This window comes from Calonectris borealis, chromosome 3, assembly GCF_964195595.1.
Source record: "Calonectris borealis chromosome 3, bCalBor7.hap1.2, whole genome shotgun sequence".
NCBI lineage: Eukaryota > Metazoa > Chordata > Aves > Procellariiformes > Procellariidae > Calonectris > Calonectris borealis.
In genome coordinates, this window is record NC_134314.1 from 113,906,228 (window position 1) to 113,930,144 (window position 23,917).

The following is a 23,917-nucleotide window of genomic DNA, read 5'->3' on the forward strand; positions in this document are numbered from 1 at the left end:
TTAATGTTTCACAACCTAGTTCACGTTTAATAATTTGAATACACGTGCAAAGAACAGCAGTGATCTGAGCAGACGAGAAGGTTTGCAAGTTTTACGAAGTTATTTCAGAGATGGAGCTGTCGTTTCAGCAATGCAAGAGAAAGTTTTCCACCGACAGTCTCGTGCCAGGCACCAGGATGACTTTCTCAGACAAGCCAGCTCCAGCACAAAGTTCTGAGCTTCCGGAGCACTCAATTTTCCGAAGGAGGGCTGTCATTAGAATCAAAGAATGATGTCATACGCCTGAGCAGTCGAGTAATAGGAGGTTGAACGTCCTTGTATGTTATTACTGTTGTCACTTTGAAACCTAAAGGTGTTTCTCTAGTGAATACTTCCTTGTGGGTTGCTTGGTTTTCCTGAGGATCACTTTCATTCTCTAAGGAATAGGGGGGGTAAGGGAAGAGAAAAAAAAGAGCACAGCAATAAAAAGGTTTTACCCCTTCATCATGGCAAAACAGCACCCACATAGGCATTCAGTCTTCTTTTTGCTTTTTCTCAAATTCTGAGAAGTAGATAGGAAAGATCTGGTGACTGTGTTGACAGAAAAAGTGATTTACTGGAGTAAGTTAGGTTGCTGCACTGGTACTGGACTAATATCAGTACTACAGTAGCAGCAATAACAACTGGCTTCCAAGTTATCCATATTACAGCTAGCTCCACCTTAATAAGCAGCAGGCTGCTGAGGAAGAGCAAGAGGAACACAGAGAGCGAATAGAATAGAATAGAATAGAATAGAATAGATTACTTCAGTTGGAAAGGCCCTACAATGATCATCTAGTCCAACTGCCTGACCAACTTAGGGCTGACCAAAAGTTAAAGCATGTCATTAAGGGCATTGTCCAGATGCCTCTTAAACACTGACAGGCTTGGGGCATCAACCACCACTCTAGGAAGCCTGTTCCCTCTCGGTAAAGAAATGCTTCCTTACGTCCAGCCTGAACCTCCCCTGGTGCAGCTTTGAACCATTCCCACTGTGCAAATAAAAGCAACAAGTTGGAACGGGTCTAGGCCCTGCTCCTGTCACCAGAGATAAAGCACATGTTTCTCCCACCAACACGGGATTTATCTTCCTTCCGGGTGACCCTCCTCGGGATGCCAGGAGGCTCTGGGCGCACACCGAGCCAGCAAGAGCCCGCCTCGGGTCCCTGCCGGGCCCTGGCAGCTCACCCGTCCTATGCAGAGCCCTCACACCCAGCAGCCGCCCAGCTCCAAGAGCCCCGAGAGGCAGGCAGGCAGGCCGGCAGGCCAGTTCAGGGCAGGCAGCACCCGACGCTGCCCTCCTCGGCCGAGGGAACAGCCGGAACCGCGGCTGGGGGGACCCCACGGCGGGCAGCGCCTGGCCCCCGGGCCCTGGAGGGTGCCCAAGTCCCGCCCCCTGGGCCAAGCTCCCTCAGCCAAGCCCCGCCCCCTGGGCCAAGCTCCCTCAGCCAAGCCCCGCCCCCTCGGCAGGCCCGCCCTCCGCTACATCACGCACGCGCCGCCGCCGCCGCCACGCCCCGCCGAGGTGACCCCAGGGCGGCGTCCCCGGACTCAGGGCCGCGTCAGCCCGTACCGGGCCCACCGCCGCTCTCGGCGCCGCCGCTGCTGCTGGAGTTGTAGTGGAGCATGGCCCCCAGCATGGTCCAGCCGCCCAGCGAGTACAGCAGCGCCGCCCGCGCGTTCCACACCGCCGCCCGCATCGTCCCGCAGTAACGCCCGAGCTCATTGGTGGGGCCCCGCTGCCAATGGGGCGGCACGCAGGCCGGGGCGGGGGCGGACGCCGATGCGCGCATGCGCCCTGGCTGCTGGGGAGGTGGCGGGGGGGAGCCGCCGTAAGATGGCGGCGGGGACCCCGGGGGTGAGCGCCCGCTGCCGCGATAACAGAAAAGCTGTGCTCCTGCTGGAAAACACCGCGCCTGCGTGCGGTGTGAGGATCACGGCAGGAAGGGGGGCGAGGGGGTTGCACGGCAGCGGCTGGGAACCGACCGACGCGGTGCAGGGGGCATGAGGCGATGCAGCCCACCAGGACATCCTCTTACTCAGGTGCAGAGCCCGAGTTAGCACCAGCCGCATCGCCGGGGTTCCTGTCCGTGTTCAAGCCTGTTAATGCTGCGCTACGGTGACACAGAGGCAAGGCCTCAGCCCGTTGGCGTCGTTCTCAAAGCACAGGTTGTACGTCTCACCCCCTCCCTGCATCTGTCAAAGCATCCTCCACCATCTAATACTTGTTCTGGACTGTCTTACCTTTAGGAGCTCCTCGAAATTACTTTCAAAAGCATGTACGTACTCCAGTGTTAGGTTTTCAAAAATGAAAAGGAGGTAGGCCAAGTCTGTTGTACATACAGCTGAATTAGGGGTAGCAGTAAATGGTAATGCTCTTACCCAGTTTTATTTTTCATTAATACAGTTCCTGATTGCTAAAAGACACCTTTTAAGAACACGCAACATTAAAAATCAAGATAAAGACTGTTAAAATCTATATTGGCTAAAACATCCTTTAGCTCCAATTACAATGTATGAAAAATGTAGAGTAAAAGAATATTGATAAAGGGGAATACAAATAAATTAGCATCTAGAAAGGCCAAGTACAAAACTCCCCGAATATTTATTTCATTTCATACTTAAAAACCTTAGTCTAAAAGAGAGGGAAGGAAATGTAAATAAATTGCTCCACTTCTGTCATCAACATGATCTATATAACTCTTCTGTTCTTGCTTCTCGGTTAGATCAAAGTCATGATGCGCTTGAAACTGCCAGCTTTTTTAGATGGTCCATGAATACCTGGAGACTAACATCATCTGTCAAGATCGGAGCTCCTGATTCCTGCAGAAAAATACAGAAATAATGAGCCTAAAATAGTATTGTTAACACTGGGGACTAACTGAAAGCAAATCAGATGTCAGCACTCTGAACTACCTGCCTGCTGAATCAACCACCTTTTTTTCCCTGCAAAGGACAGATCCGGTGGAAAGATGCTACTCTTTGGCAACAGCACTGACACTATCCTCTAGTGCAATCTGAACTACTGGAAAAAAGAAAGTCTCTTCTTTCTAAAGCATTAGGAATTTTGCTGCCCAAAGCTCTACACAAACAAGGTAAAGAAAGAGGATATGAGAGTCTAGTATTCTCAGATAAATTAGATCTATATGTATCCGTATGCTAGTTACTTTTTCCAGAATACTAAATACACTGTGACCTAAGAGTTGTAAATCATATTTGTAGGGAAGGGTGAAGATAAATTTCTACATCAGGTCATCTGAAACCTGTAAGAGCATATTCTACATCAAATTAGCTGCTTCCTTCAGTAGCAGCCACCACAGAAAATTCTCCTGGTCTGCCTGCGCCCCACACGTGGCTGGGATACAGGAAGGGAGATCAAAGGGGCAAAGCATTCCTAGTGGAGACCACTCATCTCCTGCCACCAAGCTGCTGAGGTACTGAGCTGTTGTGGCAGCGCTTCTATTTGGACAGCCATTCCTTGGATCCATTGAGAAAAAGCCCCAAAGTCCACTGGATTTTGCTGAAAATTTGTGGGGATTCAGTACAAGAACAGGAACGCGAGTTTAGTCATCCAGGCTTGAAAACTATATTCTGATCATCTTGTCATCTAGTGCTCCCCACCAGTACTGTTTATCTTATCAACAACCATGGACTTGAATAAGCAGATTGAATAAAAATCTAACCTGCCTAAGCTTGAGAGACAAATCTAATAAATCAGTTGTCTTTTAAAATACCACAATTATTGCAGTCTCAGCTGGTAATTCCATTATCAGATCCTTTGGTACACAGAAATAACCTTGTTTCCTTGCACCACAAAGCACTGTAAGATTTTCAAATCCAGTCGCGTATGTCTGCAAAAAGCTCTTGGGTAAGGAGCAGAGGACAAATGTAACCTGCTCACGGTTTGTGACCATGTGTTCAAACAGGACGGTTACTGCATAGACAAATATGTAAATGTACATTTTTAGAATATTCCCAAACATGAGCAGCTCTTCCATTGCTTACCTGTCCCCATGCATAGAGGTTATTGTGGGTCTGAGAAGGGTTCACTTTAGACAGGAGGAACCGGGCCTATTAAGACGAAACATTAGAGAAGTAGTTTTGTAAAATGACAGACCTGTCAGCTCCCTAAAGACTTCTTACCGCCTTAGATACATGAACAGCAATGTTCCTCTGCTTTTGCAAGCAAGGTACTAATTTAACTTAAACAGGTTTCAAGTCCAGAAACAGCCCTGCTCCACAGACAATTTTTTGCTGGACTTAAAAGCAAGCATCTGCTTACTTTGAGTGGTCATGTGTTCTGCAAGGATAAATAAGGGATACTATGACTCCGCTGTGACTCCCATAGGGCAGAGACAACAGTATTGCTTAAATGCCTTATAATTTTACAAATTGTTTTGCAGGAAACGATATTCAGGCACCTTGTAACAGAATAAGGTTGAGGAAGAAACCTTGGGGGAGAGAAAGGGAGAAATCAAGTTAAAAGCTCTGGGTATCTGACTGTCCTCTCAAAATGAGAGCAGGAATTCGTGCTGGTTGCCCTCCCTTCCCTGCTATTACTTTGGAGTTAGTTTACCACAAGGTGGTAGCAGTACTCCATGGGCACCTCCATTTCGAAAGGGAAAACATTATCTCCCAACTCTCTCTGGAAGGGGCACGGAGTGCTCTGCTACAGCCAGGGGCACACTCGCCTGGCAGGGCAGCTCTGGTTCCATGCGACGCGGGCACGTCGCCAGCGCTGTTGCATGCCCCTATCTGCTCTTTGGAAAAGAGGTCAGTGGAGAACCAGCGTTAATACCGCTGCATCAGGAATTAATACCAAATTTTTGGTTTGGAGCATCAATTCCTGCCTCTTCACTGCTACAAACAAGCCAGACACAGACAAGCACTGCACAACTGCAATTCCAGGAAGGGCAAAAATAGGAACTATTTTATATCCTCATTCGGCATCTGAGAATAAAGGAACAGATGGTCAATCATTCAGCACAACTTACTGTCCTAGCAAGCTAACTGCACTCCCTGTCTTGGGTAAATTTAGATACATGGCCAAATCATTCCTTTCCCACCTCTTTGGGGAATAAAAAGATAATTAAGCTGGCTTTTCCAGGCTTTTTTTCCATCCTCAGATTTCAAAAGCATATCCAGCAAGTGACTGACTTATTAAAAGACAATGTTGTAGTAAGAGCTCATGAGAAAATATGCAAGCTCTATACTTTGAAGAGCTAAATTACCACTGTATTTAACTTACAGAACCATCCTTTTAGTAAAGCATAAAAAGACAGGTATTTGCTCTATTCAACAACAGAAAGAGTTCCTCGATAAACCTCCTTACCTGACTGCCCCCATGTTCAGTGTGGATGTAACGCGGCATTGGGAATCTAGTTTGCAAGATTTCCTGGGCATCATCCAGTGGGGCTTGCAGCAGGTGCTTGAAGTTTTCATATTCAGGCATGTCTTGGTAACCAGCTTTCTGCCACTGTGCAATAGTCTATTGGCGGGACAGGGAGGAAATGAAAAAACAGTAGAGATGTCTGCAAGCCTCCCCTTTTTAACCTGCACGTCTTAAGGCAGCAGAATGTTACATGTACTTCTGCTTACAGAGTACAGGGCAAATGCACACTTCCACTACTCCGGCAATAACATTATTTAGTTTCTGTCTGTTCCTGAATTTAAGAACAGGCACTCAACAAAAAAGCTGGTAGCAGTTTGTGCAGTGCAAGAGCGATTTGTTGAAAGTGATCTTCAAGCCTTTATGTTTCAGCCTGCGCCAACACAGAAACACAAAGTATTTATAAATCACTGACATTTTGAATCTGACTTGGTCTTAAATGAAGCAGCCATTGTCTTACAGTATTTTCAAGGTATCTAACAATATGTACCTAACAATTGCTCTGTACATGCGCAGATCACATCCTCAGCTCTTCCTTTGTCTAAATTTTACTGCAACAGTAGATAGAAACTGTTTAAGTTAACTCTGGAAGATTTATTGTCATTGTTGACTCAAGTGTTCAATTCCTATTCACATCAATCAGGTATCCCTGCTCACTTCTCAAAGGGAACAAATCCTATATAGAGTGAAATCGGGAGCTAATAAAGGAGCTGCTGCAAACTATCATGCCAAACTTCAAGCATTTTGGATGAGGGCCACTCCCCAAGCAGGACTATAAAGGATATGAGGGGGAAAAAGGCATCAAATAACAGGGAGATTTCCAGAGATAAAACGTGGAAAGCCAGCTTCCTGTTCATCCCTTACCCCGTGACTACTTTAGGGTGTGAGACATTTCCATTCTGCAGCTACAGTAGCATACCAGTCCCTTACAAAACCTGACAGGACTGAAATACAAATCTACAGGTCTGCATACCGAAGAGGCACTGGAAAGCCAAGGCTTTGGATATTGGTATAAATCTGAATGTTCAGAAGCGGCCAGTACCTAAGCACTTACCTCAGTCACAACGGAAGGAATATAGGAGCAACTGTCAAAAATATCCAATATTTAAAAGCAAAAACTGGAAAAATTCGTAACTGATTTCTTTAAGAGCAGCAGTATTTAAGTGTCAAAACCCACCAACCAAGTATGTCACATATCTGAAAATCAAATTGCAGCTCTCTGCCCTGCTTAGTTTCAAGTTTCTCTGTCCTTTTCCAGGCACGGTAAGGGACCATCTTCATTACCAAGCTAACACGACAGCTAATCCTCAGCGCAGAACACATCCTTATCGACTCCAGTAGGATTTTTTTGTTAAGTCAGACTGTGTGATAATTGTATGACAACTGGCAGCATGTATACAATGTCGTGATGCCAGTGTAGGCTTTGCCAGCAGCTCTTTTTACACTAACAGTGACACTGTCTGCATGCATGGCAGGAGGGAGGGAGTGCAAAGAGAGAAAGAGAACGTATTTCACTGTACCTCACCAAGGTAGATAACTATCTGGAAGAAAGTATCCATCAGTAGGATTCTGTCAGGAAGAATACTGCTGCTGTCCAAAAGCACTGGCTGGGGAAAATAAAGAAGACAGTCAGGTGCCACTAAGCCCTCAGAACTGTATTAACCTTCATGGTTGGCCGAACAGCTTGCTCAGCCCTGCCCGTATAGACGCGACTCCACCAACGGCTGCTCAGTCCATGTGAATGCCTTGCAGAGCGCGGTCAGCCTCCTGCAGCATCACTGAATGCAGCAGCAGCTTATCAGCTACTGTATGAAGCGCAGGATGCAAGAGAGCAATTTCTATGGCTATCCAAGTTTAATTTGAAATGATCTTGAACAAAAGTATCTCAAGAATAGTAAGGAATAACATGTGAACTCTGGCAAATGCTGCCAAGAAGGTTTCAAAGTGTTACTCCAGCAGCTCCTGCATTTCCTTCCTGCCAGACACACCCCTTTCCAGGAAGCTATCAGTGTAAGGGAATCCGTGTCTGTCCATTGAATACTTGCACGTAGTTAAACACTGCTGCATAAACAACTGAAAACAAGCAGCTGGTGGGAGATTATGACCTGGAAGGGCTGAGGCTTGCTAACTTACGCAGTGGAGATGGCAGCCTCTGGCAGAGAAGCAAAAGTGATACCGACAGCCACAATATTCACCAGATGCTGGGGGGCCGGGGCCGTGGCTCAGTGGGGGATGGGTTGGGGAGGTTGTTTTTTGGGAGGTTTTTTGGTGGTTTTGGTTTTTTTAATCAAAGTTGTAAGCTTACTGAAAACACAATTCATATTTTACATTGCCCCATCTCATCCTTTAATAATTACCTTGATTAAAAAAATATATATAGGAGCCTTTTTGCTGAAATAGCGTTACTCTGACTGAATACTCAGTATTTTGGCTCGATCCACCTCTTCCTGTTGAACAGGGACTCACCTCAGGAGGTCCATGGAAAGAATAAGCATAAAGGATGGGCTGGATCATAATGAGAGACTGGGTCAGATCTTGCCTAGCAAAGTGGTGACGGTAATAAGAAGATTCATCTGGGCTGTTATTGAAGACCTGCAGGAATGGGGAGCGTCGCAGATGGAACATGAACTGCACCAGAAAGATGAGTGAAAAGAGAAATGTTAGCAAGTTGCCAAAACTTCTGCACCCCAGTCCAAACTTTCTGAACAGCAAATTCTTTGAAGAAAGTCTACGCCTTATTAACTCCTCAGAGTTCTTCCCTTATCAGTCATTTGCAGCACTGAACTACAGGACCAGCCCACCAAATTAAAAAAGCACCTGTTCCTCCCCTGTTGAATCTGATAAATGGTACAAGATGTTTTATCATCACTGTCACTCACCCTTGCACACTTTTCCCACGGGTGTGGGAAGTGAAGTTCTTACCTGGGGATACAACGAAAATGATTCTGACAATCTGAAGGAGTTGGGATCGTCTTTGTTGTACTGTCCAAATTTCTGACACTGTTGGAAGCAAAATGGATACTTTGGTTATCTCTCTCTCTCTTTTTTCCTTTTCTTTTTCCTTTTTTTTTTTCCTTTTTTTTTTGGATTAACACTTTTTTTTTTTTGAAGGGTGTTCTTTGGGTTGTTTTTAAACACAGCAACCAAGGCATGAACGTGACAACAAGAAGTAATATAAAATTTACACGCTATTTTTCTTTAAGTCAGTGGTTTCTGTATCTTACTGGAATGAAAATGATGATTTGACCTATTTATCTATTTTTAGATGTACATATTAAATCTAGATTTGAAATTATCTAAGAGTGAAAGAAATAGTGTTTCTAGTCGTACCCAATTTTTTCCATTAATCAGGGATACTACGTTAGACCTAAGCTGCTTTGTATGCTATGAAACACTTCTGCAGCAACTCTACTTCCTTCTAGAGCAGCAACAGACTGGCATTTCACTAACTGCTTCACTGAAAATAAGAAGCCTCAATGGTTTTAGCAATTTAACTATAAATGACTCCACAATCATTTCAGCACGCAGCATGCCCATGTGTGTTTTGGTGCTCAAATCTTTATTTGATACTGGCCCTGTTTTTTCAATGTCTGATATGCCACATCTGTTAGTATCAACTCCACATGGGTGTTTGGGACAAAGCCAGAGCTGATTTAGGCAATTCAGGCCTGTGAAATTCAAAGAAAGAGACAGTATGAAGTTGCAGAAGTGATTACTGCCCTGAACTTGGCACCAGTGAGCCCACATTGAAACGCTGTGTCCAGTTTTGGGCTCCCCAGTGCAAGACAGACATGGATATACTGGAATGAGTTTAGCAGAGGCCACCAAGCCTGTCAGGGGCTGGAGCACCTCATGTAGAAAGAGAGGCTGAAGAAGCTGGGTTTGTTCAGCCTGGTGAAGAGTGGGATCAGGGAGTCATATCTCTATCTACAGCTACCTGACGGGTAGCTGGAGAAATGGAAATTCTGATGGGGGCGGGAGAAAAGAAAAAAAAAATCTCAGTGACTGTGATTAAACATTGGAACAGGTTGTCAAGAGAAGCAAGAGAAACTCCATCTTTGGAGACTTCAAAACTCAACTGAACAAGACCTGGAGCAACCTGCTCTAACTTCAAAGCTGGCCCTACTTTGAGGAGGGGGGTTGAACCAGAGACCTCCAGAGGTCCCTTCCCACCTGCATTATTCTGTGTTTCACTATCACTTCTTTAATCACAGGTTTAACCCTTTCAGCATGATGGGATGTTTACCTACCCTGATCATAGTAGCTTCTGAGCTATTGCGTACTACAACTATAGGACTGTGATCAGAGCACAAATGAAGCAAGTCAATATGGAAAAAGAATGGCGTTTTCATCTCCAGAGACCATTTTTACTAAAATCAAGAACACACCCAACCACAGTCTATTGGTCTTACCAGTCTGATCAGCTGTCTGTCCAGCCATCGCAGAACATCAGGTCCCTCCTCAGATTCAGCTCTGTACACTCCCAGCCGTGCCATCAGCACAGCAGCTGCTTCCTGGTCAAACGCAGCTTCTATATGCTGGAGTTGACTCTGCGCATCTGCCCAACTATAGGGTTAGTAAACAGTTAATGCTACATGTATTCACCTTCAGCAAAACCCAAACCAGATTCAGCCTCCCTGTGCCAAATACTCTATGGCCAATGCACACAACAAAAAGCTAGAAGAATTCCAGCACAGACTGCGGCTTAGATTTCTGCCATTCTGCCGAAGAACTGGCGCAAGATACTCACTTTCTGGCTATGGTGGTGACACGAATGCGTTTCTGCGTATTGGAGTGTTGATACTGAGTGACAAACTGCACTGCCCCTCTGCCTCCCTGAGGTATTGGTGCATTGTGCTGCAAATGAAACAAGGTAAGCCTTCAAAACGGGCCGGCTTTTCCATAACTGTACACTACAGAGAACTCCAGGGCATCATCTGAGCAATCATAGAATAAGTACAAGCTAGAGATGGACCAGAGAAGAGCCACACATCTGTTAGTGTTGTGTTTTCCAGCAGCCCTCAGAGTCAAGTGGTGTTGGGCCCATTCAATATTGACACTTCCTCAGCTTGGCCCCTAAAGGATGGCAGCAACTTATCATCTCTATAGCAACGAACATAAGAATGGCAGTACGAGGTACGAGCAAAGGTCCTGTGAGTCCACCATCCTATTCCCAACAGTAACAAGCCCACACAGCAGAGAAGACAAAAAGACACACCCGTGGAATAGAATTCCTTTGGGGTGGCCTTCCTAGTTTCTAGCTGCCACATGCTCAAAACTTCCCCAGCAAAACTCACTTCTGAGCCATCAAGTTATCACAACTTGGAGAACCAACTCTCCAAGAATTTGAAGCTATTTATACTTTTATTCTCCACATCACCTACTGGCAAAAAGACAATTTCTTCTTTGTTAAATAAATGCCATAGGAAGAAATCAAGGAAAGAATGCAGGTTTTGTACAGAACAAAAATATTAGACAATTTATGCATATGAAACCAACCTCTGAGACTATTTCTTTGGCACAAAACATTTGGTTGCTTTGCAACCATTCATCTGCAACACAGTGGATGTCATTGCATTTCCTGGCCCTCTTACAAACAAATACTTTGGTGTGTAAAAAAGATGACTGAAAAAAACAGAGAAGCCAGGACTGACCTGATTTACCACTTCAAAGTAAATGGCCAGAGTTGTGCTGGGATCCAGACTACAAATTTTCCATTGAGATGTTCCTCCAACTCCAAGCTCCTGCACAGAATTGAAAAGAAAGCAGCATTTTTGTTTCTAACAGCACGTAAGGCAAGCTTATGTTAAATTCTGATCAGAGTTACAAGTTACGGCAGGCCTTCTACATTTCTTATCTTTTGGGTGTGTGACAGGACACTGAAGGACATACAGTTAAAAGAAAGTCTTATGGGGCAAGAATTTAGTCTAGGAAAGACTGTCTTTTCCTAGGGGTGTTTCCAAATTTTTCTTCTCCTTGAAAATTCTGACATTCTAGCTGAGCTGTAGGTCTAGACAGAAACTTTGCACTGTTTATTCACTTCTTTATTAAAGACTTTTCCATGTCAGAAACTTACGTTTTCAGAGACACATGGCCCTTTAGCATTCAAGGATGTGCATGGTCCAATAGCTCCTGCAATTTTCAGCTCCCTAGAGGTCTAAAACAAGGTAAAAAAAGTTGTGGTTATGTTGGGTTTTTTTTAAATCGAGTCAGTCAAGTAGAATACACACAGACTAAATCAGCTTTGAGCAGATGATGCGTACACATAGCTGTGAGGGAAAGTATCTTTGAGTACTTACCCAGATTACCTACTGCTACAGTTAGTAAACATAAGAGAATCTACATAGTCACATTTTAATAACGAAGACATATTTATAGTGACCACAAGAGAGTATGAAATGTTCCTTGCTGAGTGAGGAAAGGCTGAGCTTAGCTGCCTTTTTTTTTTTTTTAAAAAAAAAAAAAACACCACACACCACAGATTTAATAAGCTTTCAAACAAAAATCCCTCCACTCACTCCTGAACAGCACTTCTCCCAAAACAGGCACTACGGTTGACCTCAAACACGTAGAATTTTCTACACCCCAGATACTTAATCAACTTTTGAATGAACAGCACTTTATTTCCCAGTTCATGTCATCCAATGAAACTAATCTCTCACCTTCACGTCCAAACTTGCACCAAAAGCCATCCGAAATTCCCCATTGAACCCTTTGTTAAATACCCGCTGGAAGGTCTGCTTGAAGAGAGAAGTATTGAAGGAGTCTCCCATCACCATGTGTCCTCTGGGAAAGAAAAAACAATACACAAGGGAACTGAAGAAACTGGGAACTAGAAGTAAAGCACAAAGGATGCATTCCTTCAACTCTCATGCATGCAAACACACGCAGAAACTGTTTTAAAGCATGCCTTTGCATAGGTAGAATTCACATCAGGGAACACAGATTCATGGATGCCTCCTCCAAAGCCAGACAAATTAATGCTCCATCTTTGCCAGCTTGCTTTCTCAACTGTATTTCTAGCTGCCTCAAAAATGCTCACGTTAGAAACATCTCAACCAGAAAAAAGCTCTGCTCAGCCTGCTTCCCCTGAGCAGGGCTGGGTGCATGGCTGGAACCACCCACACTACGGACAGGATGGCTGCACCGCTGCAGCACGAGGACGAGTGCATGGGTCTGTGCTGTGCCTCCCCCAGACCTGATCAGATGGGGTTTAGTAACACAACCAAAGGGTCAAACAATCTCTCTTCTGCTTACTGAGGATTATGTGATTATTTACAAATACCTTGCATTTGCCCAAACCATTCTTTGGTCCCTAGACACAGCAGATTTAAAATGGCCAATAAAAGACATTATGAGTGCCTAAAAGGCCCAGTTTAGCACACAGGCTTCCTCACAGAGACCGTGAGGTTTTCATCAATATTGAACACAGACATTTACCCCTTAGAGATGTCACTTAAAACTAGATCCAGGGAAGCCAAGAATCCCTGGAGAAAGTGCAAGTGAGCTGTTAAGCAGAGAAAATCTGGCCCACACAAGGAAAGCTTCTACCCACCATGCCCAAAGCTCTGCTCTTCCAATGGCACTTCAGTCATGCACACACCACAAAGCACGGCATCTCTACCCCATCAATTCTGGAAAGGATACTTGCTATCTCCCAAGGAGGCAGAAGGCATTTGCAAAAGACATGTTGCGCCATACTTTAGAATACCTTTCTCAAAACAGGACATCGAGTTTTCTACCAGCAGTGCTAATTCACATGCTGTTTTGAGACTTTAGAAATGTGGTCTGGGATCAGGGGAGGCTTGCCATATAGTTCCTGGCAAATTCATAAAAATTTCACCCTTTTGCCCTGACAGCAAACTTAACTGCTTTCTGAACCGTTCTCCCCCTCCAAAAGAAAATACAGGTGCCAACTTTGTGCTCTCCTGCTATGAACATACCCAGTGAGGTTTGCACAGCACTTCATCTCTAGCAGTCCAGTCTGATCCAGGGCGCAGGCATAGATGTCGATGCAATGCCCGTTGGCTGCAGTGCGATTAGCCAGAGTCTCATAGTGCTGGGGGAAAACATACACAGTGTTTAGGATGCCGCAATGGGCAATTTTTCTTCTGCTCTCCAGCTGAGGCCAACACGTGAAACACAAGGTACAAATGAAGCAATTACCAGTGCTGTAGTAAGAAAACAGCTGTTTACTCTTACTGCTTTGCTGGAGCACACTTCTCCCTCCTAGGATGTTTGCACTTGGATGAGCTTGAGTTGCAGGTTGCAAATACAGAGAGTGCGTGAATTGCATGGGATCTTTTACTGTGATAATCTAGTGGAAACCCAAAGGTTCCAGGTGATAGTTAAGAGAACAGGTGTCATACTGCTTCCTCTAAGCTGACAGGCACATTTCATGCCTGACATTTTAACGATTTTAACTTTTGTTTCATATGCCAGGAAGACAAAGGAGGCTTTCTGGAAGTGACCAATTCTTGGAAGACAGGTTTTTTCCTCCCCAGAAGCAGATACAGTGATGTTGATGAACAAACTCTCCACCCACCATCAGCTAAGAAAAAAACACCGAAATACTTGTTTCTCTGAGAAGGCACAAGACTGTGCTGGAGAAGTACTTAGGAGGAAGTCTTTTTTACCCTTCCCTTGACCATTCTCACAATTTAATGTACGCAAAAGGCTCAGGCACTTCAAGGACAACCATGCAAATATCTGGACATACATCGAGAGAATGGAATATGTTTGTTCCCAGGGGAAGGACATTGGACAGCTGTCAACATAGCAGTGTATGTAGGTTTGTGTTATGTCCTTTCCCCCCATTTAGTGTTCTGACACGATATTCAGTTTCTGTTTTTAAACACACCCAGCAGGCACTAGCACCTACTTTGGTGGCCTTCCTCATGAACCTTGCGTTGTCCTTCTCTATGTCATGCCAAGAACGGATGGGTGTTTTCAGTTCATCTCCCACCACCATGCCTGGTCCTTGTGTTGGTGGCCCCCCTGTAAACAGCATTATTCTGGCCCCTGTGTTTGGAAATGTGCCCTAAAATAAAAATAAAGACTTACATCAGAGAGAGAGTGGGGGGAAAAAAAAAAAAGGGAAAAAAAAGGGAGAGACATTAAATGGCAACAACGCTTTCTTTAGAAAAGTGTCTGAATGAATTTCTGCAATGTCATTAGGGACCCGTCTCTGCTAGAGGCCACCTTGCTGAATAGCGATGCATCTCCTTACAGTTACAGCACTCTCAAGTTTAGACTCAAGCTACATCAAGCTTCATATCTTCGTAACAGGAAGCAGGCAGTTTCTGTTCTTTTTACTTACATCTTAGATGACCCTCAGATAAACCCAGTGCATGGTATCACCTCTACATGCCAATACACACAAGAATCGGAGACCTTTAAACACCTGCATATTTTACCATTTAGATGTAAACTCCAAGCCCACTCTACACCAGCTGGTGCTAATTCATGTCAAATGTAGAGACAAATTGCACCTCTGCAGCCCAAGCTGGACTGACACCTCCACATGTCTCAGCAAAGACTGCCAGGTGCTTACTTTGACCAGCTCATCTCAAACAACAGCACTAAGGGTACCTCCAATAAGCCGACAGCAATCGAAAGAGCTACTCCAGTGGAACGTAAAGGCCTCTTTCCCTGGGTCACTGGCCATGGGTCCCTTTGCAGTTCTCCAAGCAGATCTGTTAAATTCATGTCAATCTTATGTACTGGCTGCAGAAACCTGCAAAAAATCAAACAAAATGTTTTCCTGCTTATAAGTCCGTTCAGTTTAGTTAAGAAAGAAACTGCCTCTTTGTTCCTGGCACACATAAATTGCACTGAGATAGTTATCAGAAGCAAAAAGTCACGCAACGTGTTCCCTTCTTACATCCAAACCTTCCAAGATAACAGGCCTGTGCAAAATAAAAAAATTGATCAAAGCAAGACATCAGAAACTGACACAAAGGCAAAGTCACATAAAGCGTAGGAAAGAACTTCAATGGTGATTTAGTCTACCAAAATGCACAAGAGCTGCCACTGAAAAAGAGGAGCTGAGAAAGAGAAAACTGTATTCAACAGAGGCAATACAGCTTTACTGTTCAGGGGCCACTGCTTGCCTGTCAATCATTTTTTGGACTTGCTGGGTCAGGCGGTAGGAGGTGGTATGTAGGATTGTTATGCATAGACCAGGCCCCCCGTTGGCTGGTCAATCAAAGAGACAGGCCCTTGCTCCAAACGACTCCTGAGCAATATGCTTTCCAAAGACAGCTACTCTGTTTTCCAAGAAATCTAGCCTGAATGGCAATCATGTTCTTGCAACTGCAAAACCAAGATTCTATAGAAGTCTAATACGTTGCCTGCAGTTCTAGTAAATCCCATCCATACATATCACTTGGTGTAGGGAAATAACTGTGACAAGACCATACCATTTAAATCTTCTTACAAAGACTCCTCTTGGGAAACCCAGGTTTGGAAGTGTGACCACAAAGGGGCATAAAACATCTGCCCTACTCTTCTGCTGTGCTGGTGCACCTCACCTGCTTGAAATAACAGGTTGCTCTGGAGTTTGAAGAGGTCTTCCTGGCTGAAGGGGGACAGCTGGCCTTGAAAGCCCAAGCATATCCTATAAAGAGGAGGCAGAGGAGATGTACTATTCAAACAATAAACATATTATTTGCTGTCAAGCAATATACCCTGAGGCCTGCAATATTGTAGCATTAAAATCTGTGAAATTATTAATCTCTGAACTCCCATTAGGAATGGATCAATGAGTCCATTATGTGAGATACACAAACTCTATCTTGGACAAGATTCCAAGGAATTTACAAAGGCAAAAAGGCAGGATGGATATTGAAAGGGAAACAGACTAACAGTTAAGAGCACTGAACCCTCCTTCCTCCTTGAGAGCCCAGAGCTTGAAAGACCAGCAGTGGTGTCAACAGAGCTAGCAGGAACAAGCCACTGGCCTAAGAGATGACAGAACATACCTGTATTTGCTTAGCTGTCAGGTCCTTTGTGCCCCTAAACACGTAGCTCTTGGAAATCCCTTCACAGCTCAGCTCGTGAACCTGGACCATTCTGCCAAAAGTGATAAGCCCCACCAGAGCGTCGGCAGGCAGCAGACTTAGGGACATCTGGAGGGACTCCTTCAGCGCCTGCAAGTCCTCCTCTTCTAAGCATGTGTCAACAACATACAGGAAGATCATTGGCGTCTGCGGACCTCGCTAATGTGGAAAGAAATGGGAGTTAGTAGGCGCATGTATATGCCAGGTGACACTTTATAATGCCTCCCGCCAAGGAATAAAATGAGCCCTATCGTAAGCAGGGCTTACCTTGCAGAAATGTTATTTATTTGCATTATCTTAAGTAAATCTAATAGATACATAATCTGTCACAAACAAGACAATTCTGGGGGCTTCAAACTTGCCTGTGATTTGTTTACCTGCACTATATATTCAATTGTTGAAAACTGAGGCATAAGCTCTGCTGGTTGATTGACTTCGGATATGCCTGCATATGCTGGAGGGAACTGAAAAAGAGAACAAAAAATTAGGACAAGGAAGTTGCAGGACAGAAATGTAGGGCCCTCCTCTGCAGTACAGAGGCTGCCCTGCTCATGACGTGGTTATTCAACTCTTTATTTACTGCCACTGCACCAAACTCATTAATTCATGACAAGAGACCCATACTGCTGTTTTCCTAAGCACAGACAACCAGTGGCCAGCAGTGCAGAGAGCTGCTCAATCCAATGTAAATAAAAGGTAGGACTAAAGCAGCAACTATGCATTAGTTGAAATTCATTCAGCCACACGATAGTTTCTGATGGCAAAATTCTACTCAAATCTAATGAATTTCATGCTTGGCAAGATCAAGTGCAAAAAACACACTGGAAACACATGGGACAAAATAGCATTTTTATCTCCTTCCTGTGCCCTGCGTGCTGGTAAAATCACTGGCAAAACTGAACTGAAAACAGACAAGATGTCAGGTAAAACAGACTCATTAATAAGTATACTCTGGCCTGGGCTCAGCAAGAGAAAAAGGCCAAGGGAAGGAATCTAGAAAAGTGGAATTTATGCTTAACATCCTTTGCCAGGGGAAGCCATCAATAAAATGTTCACTGAAAAAATGGAAGGGCTGATGCTTTTTCCAACTTACCTGATTTCTCTGAAAACAGAAGTTACAAGCCCAGAGCTTGGCCCGATAGTCAACTTGGCTGCAAGGGAAAGATGAGGTGTTAGTATAACTATAGGAACAATTTTACAGCGCAGCTTCACAATTACCTAGGCTGGCTCACAGCACTGAGGAAGAAACAGAATATCAGACACTCCAACTTGAACGACAAGGGGTTTAGGTTTTCAGACTCTTGTTCTATTGCCAGAAAGTCCATTAGCTCATCCAGCCCTGCCACTTCCAGGCTTGTCAGCATGACAGACCACTGACAGCTCTCCAGAGCTTAGCCTTTGGCAGGCAAAGACTTGGGTCTAATCATTCTTTCATTATTCTTGGGCTTATCCCAGTCATCTTATTGTTTGTACAGCTGTTGCACACAAGTACTCCACTCATGGAGCAGCAGGAGCCATTCACGCAGATTCTGTGCAAACACTGAACAAATAGGCTGTTCCCTTTGAGTTTACTCTCCTCAGCCCGTTACAACATCCTGTAAGTGCTGGTGCAGTAAAGCCTGGCCATATTCTTATTTCACGGGCTTGATCTCTTCTTACTTCCTCTTACTGGCCTTCCCTGCTTTTTCTCAGCCCGATGCTATGCTCCGAGTACATACGATCATCACGTGATTTTGGGGCCAAGATTATTCCTCTTGAATTCTCAGCAAAACTTCAAAGAAAACTTTGATGCTTATACTGGAACTGACCTACAAGCAGTAGGATGTGTAGGAAGCAGAAACCAAGCGAACATCACAGCCCAGACAACAATATCAGTATAATCGGCATTTTTGTTTATATTAAGTTTCATCATTCACTACAAAATTCTCTGGGATGGTAACAGGACTGGCCATTTCCTTATCATCTCTGCCTCACTAGCTTCCCCAAAGGCACTCTTCTCCCCTCTGTTTCTGGCAGCTCTAGTAACGGTCTGGCATTCAACGTATCTCATAAGGCATACATGGATTTTAACAAACCCACTACATTTAAATGAAAGAGGCTGCCAGGCACTGGGCAGAGAAAAAGGAGAACAAGAAGTAGTGAAGTTCAGATAAAAACTAGGTACTATCCACCCTCTCTTAGTATCCCCAGCCAAGAAATTCATACCAGAGTGGGTTGAGCACTGCTTTGCAAGTCGGCCTGCTACAAAGCACCGGTTCATACTGCACAGGCGGCAGGTCAAGACGCTCCTTCAGTGGGGTCAGAAGACAGGCCAGGGGAACAACCATCCTTGTGGCCTCCAGCCTGCTGGAGGGCCACACGTTCCAGCTGAAACGCACTCCGTCACGCTCCTCATTTTGCTGGATGAACTCCAGGTACGTCGCCATGGGACTGCAGAAGCTCTGAAAGGACATAAGCGGCACACGTTCAGACAGCGATCGTCTGTTTGGACAACAGTCCTGCAAAGGAGGTCAGCAGATCAACTACATGTAGGCACGAGACATTGCAGGACAAAGCCAATACATTATAATAAGTTAATCCCATTATCAAAAGAACCATTAATCTCTTCTGTCCAGTGCTCTCATCAACATCCCAGACAATTAAAAACCCACCAAATCCAATGAAGAAACAAGAAAATCTGACATCTAAGCCAGAATGCAAGTTTTTTTTCTTGTGATCCACATTTAACATCCCAATACCCACTCAGCCTCAAGGCAATCCTGCCTGACTCAGGTCAGTAAAGGAGAACAGGTCAGATTTCCAACACATCCTGAAGCCTTTGGCTGAAACCTTGTGGAGAGAAAAGGAGGCCAAGTCTGAGGCCAAAACACTCATTACAAATGTTATCTGGTTGCCAGCCTGCCCTCCTTACAGATGGAAAGGAGCACATGACAAAAAGGTCAAAAAAGGTCTTTGGTGATTTTAGACACCCTCTGTGCATGGCACCATGTCCCACTCCCAGTAAGGGAGGAATTGAGAGTCCAGCAGACTTCAGAAAAGACATGCTCTTCAAGGAAGGATATCCCCAACACACCAGAGAAGTCACTCTCTGTATTGCCTTACTAAACTCTTCAGAATAAGATGCAAACAAAAGCTCACAGGCCATCGCTACCTTTGATGCCTCTGAGAAAGGGAAGGACAAGCCTACTGAAAAACTCACTCATCGAATCCAGGCCACAAACACCACACAGCACTGGCAGCAACTCACAGAGGCAACAGCAGCAGCACCACGACCCACTCCAGCCGAGGAAACTCAGAGGTTCACCTGCGGCTGCAGATGCTCCAGGATTACCTTATTCCTGGTCCTCACTGCAGGCGGGAGATTCAGGAGAGCCATAGACATGAGAAATCAGAAGCACGACCTCCTCCAAAGAAGGAAGAGTTTCAGTGTAACATTTTCCTACAAACCTCCAAACTCCTCGCCATTTTCTTTGTCCTTGCTATTGAGGATGTAAATCAAGCTCATGGGCATTGCCCTGGATTTACACCCCCACCTCTGGACCAACAAACAGAAGGGTTCAGCAACACATCCCCACCACAAATGGGTCTGTCAGGGTAAAAGTCAGAGCTGAGCCTCCCTGTAAAAGATCCTGCACATCAGAACAGCAAGATAAACACCTGACATCTCCGGTATGCAGTGCAACCACAATGCAAATTTACTCCATGTTCCTCCAACTGCAGCCCAGCACCACTCCCCTGCCCCGGGCCAAGCCCCGATTGCCCAACTGGGTTTGGCATGGGCTGTGGCCCCGTTTTGGGGTCAGGACGGCAGAAGGGGAGGTGGCCCCACCCCAACGAGAGCTGTGTAGGGCTGGTTTAGGGCTAGGTGCCTGCTCAATCTGCCAGCCCCCCCACCAGCGCAGGGCCCTCCAGCCCCAGTCCCACAGTGACCTCCAGGGCCCGTCCTGGCGGTGGGGAGGTCCCAAAGCCCCTATCCAGGAGAGGAGGGAGCCTTCCAAAGCCTCAGTAGATGAGTGGTGGTGGTATTCCAGTCTCTGAATGGGATCTGCTATAGGGCACACTGCTGACCCCCACTCCTTCCAGCAAAGCTATAGGCAATGCTGCTGCTTCCTAGCAGTGCTACAGAGAACACCACGGATCCCCCAGCTGCTGCGCTTGGCACAGCTATAGGGGACACCACAGATCCCCAGCCCTTCACCAGAAAGCACACACGGGACAGCACAGATCCCTAGTGAAGCCATAGGGTCCACCTCTGACCCCTACGCCACTGATCCCCAGCACTGCCATAGGGTAAAGCACTGGCCCCCCGCACTGCTACAGGTGGCATCGCTGACCCCTGGCACAGCCCCGGGGGACACGGCTGACGCCAGCTCTGCCCTGGGGCACAGCGCCAGGCCCCAGCACCCTCAGCACAGCCCCGGGGGACACTGCCGATCCCCCGCCCAGGCAAAGCTACAGGGGACGCCGCTGAGCCCCTGCGCTGCTCTATGCGACACTGCCGATCGCAAGCACTGCTGCAGGGGACACCACTGAGCCACCCCAGTACCCCCCAGAGCGGACACCACTGACCCGCCCCAGTACCCCCCACAGGGGACACCACTGACCCGCCCCAGCCCCCTCTATAGCGGCCGCCACAGGCCCCCTCAGCCCCCCTTCACAGGGGACACCATGACCCCCCACAACCCCCACTCAGAGGGAACACCACTGGCCCCCCAGGCCCCCTCACAGGGGACGCCACTGACACTCCCCCAGCCCCCCCTCACGGTGGACACCACTGACCCCCCAGGCCCCCTCACAGGGCACACCGCTGGCCCCCCTCAGCCCCCCCGCCCAGGGGCCGCCACTGACCTCCCAGCCCCGCTACAGGGGACACCACCACCTGCAGTCCCCAAGCACGGCCACAGGGGACGGGGACCCCCGGCGACGCCCCGCAGCGCCCACCTGCCCGCGCCGCGCCGCTCCCCGCCGCCGCTCTCTCCCGGCAGGCCCCGCGCGCCCGGCAAGGCCAGCTCAGCGGTAGGGGGTGCCCGCAGGCAAGATGGCGGCTCCAGCACGCCCTGCCCTCCCTCGGCGAGGCTCCGCCGACATCTTGGCTAAGGGCACCCTACGCGCCATTCTGCAGGAGAGGAAGTAGCGTCACCCTACCAAACATGGCGAGGCGACGGCGTCGGGAGGCCATCTTGACTAAGGGCGGCAGGTGCAACGTTGGAATACAGACAAACGCGGTGCCCCTACTAAATATGGGGCGTGGAGGCGTCGCCTCCCCGCAGCAGCACAGGCCGGCGGGCTGCGGGAGCAGCTCCTCTCTCAGGGTGCTCGGCGGCTTTGGAGGGTGCTGTTGTGTTCAGCACGAGGGTCGTCTTTGTAAGTGTAGAAACTCCCGGGAAAAGGTTATCAATAACAATTTCCTAATAATATAGACACGTTAAAAAAATAAAACAAACTGCGAGCCCGAAGCGGCCTCCTCTTTGCCTCAGTTCTCATCCCCCCGCGTCAGGCCAGGGTCACCTTCCCCAGGCACGTTGGCTCTGGGAAGCGCAGCAGGCCATGCCGGGAGGCTGCCCGGGGCCTGCGACGAGGCAGGGCCGCCTGGCTGGGGAGGGATGAGCCGGGAGCAGGCGTGGCTGGAAACTGAAAAGGACCCACGCAACGTTTGCCTGGTTTGGTTTGCGCTGGGGACACGCACCCTTTGACAGTGCATCTCTTGCCATTCACATACCTGGTTCCTGGCGTTTGCTGTCAAATATGCCTGACTCCTGAGGTAAATTGGATTTTCCTCCCTCGCTCTTCCCAGAAAAGACGTGAGAGCCAGCTTTACCCTCATGGCTGGCTTGAGGCCACAGTGGTTCATCGCTCCGTGAGGAAACTTGTACCCCAGCCTGCTGGGAAAACGCCAGTGCCCAGAGCCTCTGGTGAGGAGAGATCTGGGGATGGCCACAATATCCAGAAATGCAACATGCTGCCTGTGGATGTGTGGTAGAGGTTTGATCAAGTCTGACTTGCTCCACAAACTTGTCTGTGCCTTGAAACTAGGCAACTATGGTCCCTCTTTCATTGCTTCCTTCTCTTGTTGCTTCCCACAGTCTCTTCTGAAGCCAAAGAGGCAAAGCCTGTTCCTAGTGAGACCGATGACATGAATCCTCCACTGCAGCTTCAGTGTAAGTGGGATTTGTCCTATCTTAATGTATGCATGCAAATCCATGTCTGAAAGCTGCAAACTTGTACACGTGCTTCTAGTGGTGTAGTGAAACATCTCGACCCACTTCTGACAGTTTGGGTGTTTGCCTTAAATTCATGTAGTGGTCAGCCTATAAATATTCCCCAGGCTTCTATGTGAGCATCACTCCATTTTTGCTTAAAGGGAATTAATGCCCTGTGACCAGCTATATGAAGGTTTTGTTAAAACCGTGCATAGGAAATGTGGCCAACTTTGACATATACTAAGCAATTAGGAATATAAATGTTTTAAATGTTACTGCACAGTCTATGGTGGAATGCTTGCCTATAAAAAAAAAAGCAATCTCTTCTCGGCCTTCAAGCACCTGTAAAAATCTGTGACTGCTCCCAGTTCGCAGTCTGTGCTAAGAGTTTGTTAACACTAGAAATAGCAAGAAGTTAAACAAACCATTGAGGAGAGAAGGACAAGGTTTTCAACTTTGTTCTCTGTGCCCCTTAAGACACTTCAACAGACCCTGGCAGTGGAAGAAGATCCAGTGAAACTGCCATTGGGCTATTGTAGAGTTTGGATTCATCGGCAGCCCTTCTTCCCTTCCATGGAAAGGACAGAAGGAATTGGCTGACAAATAGGGAGCAGAACTGTGTAAGCACACAGATAGGAGCTATTTTCAGAACACTGAATTTCGCAGGGAGATTGGCATTATCCAGGGAATGCTTGAGGAGACTGCTTTAACCAAGAGTCATTCATTCCTTCTTCTCTGGACAGAAAAGGTATATTTTCTACTGAAGCAACTAATGGTGGAGAGCAATGTTCCAGATCCAAAATAAAGCAAAATGAGATGCTGTCTGAGCTGAACATTAATATTGCCTTCCCAGCTTCCTAACATAAGGCAAGTTGTGTGCTCTGCAGGGGTTAAATTTGCTTGTGTAAAATCTGAACACGAGCAGAAAGATCACATATTCAGTGGGAATATAAAAGTAGAAGAATGCTACCTATGCTTATATGCTAAAGTGTATAAAATTCAAGTTAACTTTACTACTGTTGTTAATGTCCTGGAGTTGTTACTTTATCCTTCATTTTACATCTTCCTCACACTGCCACATCTCAAAAGCAAAGCACAGCGCCTTACTGGGACCCAGGGCTTCAAGGCCATGCTGTGCCCACCCTGCTAGCATTAGATTAGTTAAAACGTTGAGCAACTGTTGTGGGTTTGCAAGAGGAGCAAAATCCTAAAGCCCTGTGTTTCTAGACCAAATAACTAAAGTAAAAGCT

The 23,917-nt window shown here is 46.5% G+C and overlaps 2 protein-coding genes and 2 long non-coding RNA genes across 11 annotated transcripts in view; 2 read left to right on the plus strand and 2 right to left on the minus strand.

The window, feature by feature from the left end:
* Nucleotides 1–1,755, minus strand: SMIM26 (small integral membrane protein 26). Its single transcript, XM_075147370.1, has 2 exons — nt 1,592–1,755; nt 1–415 (listed from the first exon to the last, which is right to left on the minus strand). The coding sequence occupies exons 1-2, from the start codon at nt 1,716–1,718 to the stop codon at nt 231–233; spliced, it is 312 nt and encodes a 103-aa protein (XP_075003471.1). The 5' UTR covers nt 1,719–1,755; the 3' UTR covers nt 1–230.
* LOC142080990 (uncharacterized) lies at nt 1,632–3,757 on the plus strand. 3 transcript variants are annotated; one of them, XR_012673186.1, is made up of 3 exons: nt 1,632–1,746; nt 2,062–2,297; nt 2,745–3,757. It is a non-coding gene; the product is annotated as an uncharacterized LOC142080990 (long non-coding RNA). The 3 variants fall into 3 exon arrangements; XR_012673187.1 differs by lacking the exon at nt 1,632–1,746 and adding an exon at nt 1,832–1,938; XR_012673188.1 differs by lacking the exon at nt 1,632–1,746 and adding an exon at nt 1,843–1,876.
* On the minus strand, nt 2,612–22,321 carry SEC23B (SEC23 homolog B, COPII component). 6 transcript variants are annotated; one of them, XM_075147356.1, is made up of 20 exons: nt 22,187–22,321; nt 18,673–18,908; nt 17,561–17,618; nt 16,845–16,931; nt 16,390–16,626; nt 15,940–16,025; nt 14,999–15,143; nt 14,289–14,447; nt 13,351–13,466; nt 12,070–12,193; nt 11,484–11,564; nt 11,062–11,151; nt 10,158–10,264; nt 9,820–9,973; nt 8,330–8,407; nt 7,874–8,035; nt 6,928–7,014; nt 5,351–5,506; nt 4,024–4,089; nt 2,612–2,841 (listed from the first exon to the last, which is right to left on the minus strand). In XM_075147356.1, exons 1-20 carry the CDS (start codon nt 22,316–22,318, stop codon nt 2,752–2,754), a joined length of 2,451 nt encoding a protein of 816 aa, XP_075003457.1. In that variant the 5' UTR covers nt 22,319–22,321; the 3' UTR covers nt 2,612–2,751. The 6 variants fall into 6 exon arrangements, with proteins under 6 accessions (XP_075003457.1, XP_075003460.1, XP_075003461.1 ...); XM_075147359.1 differs by lacking the exon at nt 22,187–22,321 and adding an exon at nt 21,409–21,580; XM_075147360.1 differs by lacking the exon at nt 22,187–22,321 and adding an exon at nt 21,316–21,441.
* The window catches only part of LOC142080992 (uncharacterized), a 6,386-nt gene continuing 4,124 nt past the window's right edge, over nt 21,656–23,917 (plus strand). Inside the window, exons 1-2 of the long non-coding RNA XR_012673189.1 lie at nt 21,656–21,831; nt 22,551–22,625. This is a non-coding gene — a long non-coding RNA (uncharacterized LOC142080992). The remainder of the gene's footprint in view (nt 21,832–22,550; nt 22,626–23,917) is intronic.

Coding starts and splice junctions, on each gene's coding strand:
- SMIM26 (XM_075147370.1), bottom strand. CDS start 1,718: ATGCGGGCGGCGGTGTGGAACGCGCGGGCGGCGCTGCTGTACTCGCTG. Junction 416..1,591: donor CGAGAGCGGCGGTGGGCCCG/GTACGGGCTGAC, acceptor CCTATTCCTTAG/AGAATGAAAGTGATCCTCAG.
- SEC23B (XM_075147356.1), bottom strand. CDS start 22,318: ATGAACCACTGTGGCCTCAAGCCAGCCATGAGGGTAAAGCTGGCTCTC. Junction 18,909..22,186: donor CAGCAAACGCCAGGAACCAG/GTATGTGAATGG, acceptor ATGTCCTTTCAG/AGCTTCTGCAGTCCCATGGC. Junction 2,842..4,023: donor ACCTCTATGCATGGGGACAG/GTAAGCAATGGA, acceptor ATTTTTCTGCAG/GAATCAGGAGCTCCGATCTT.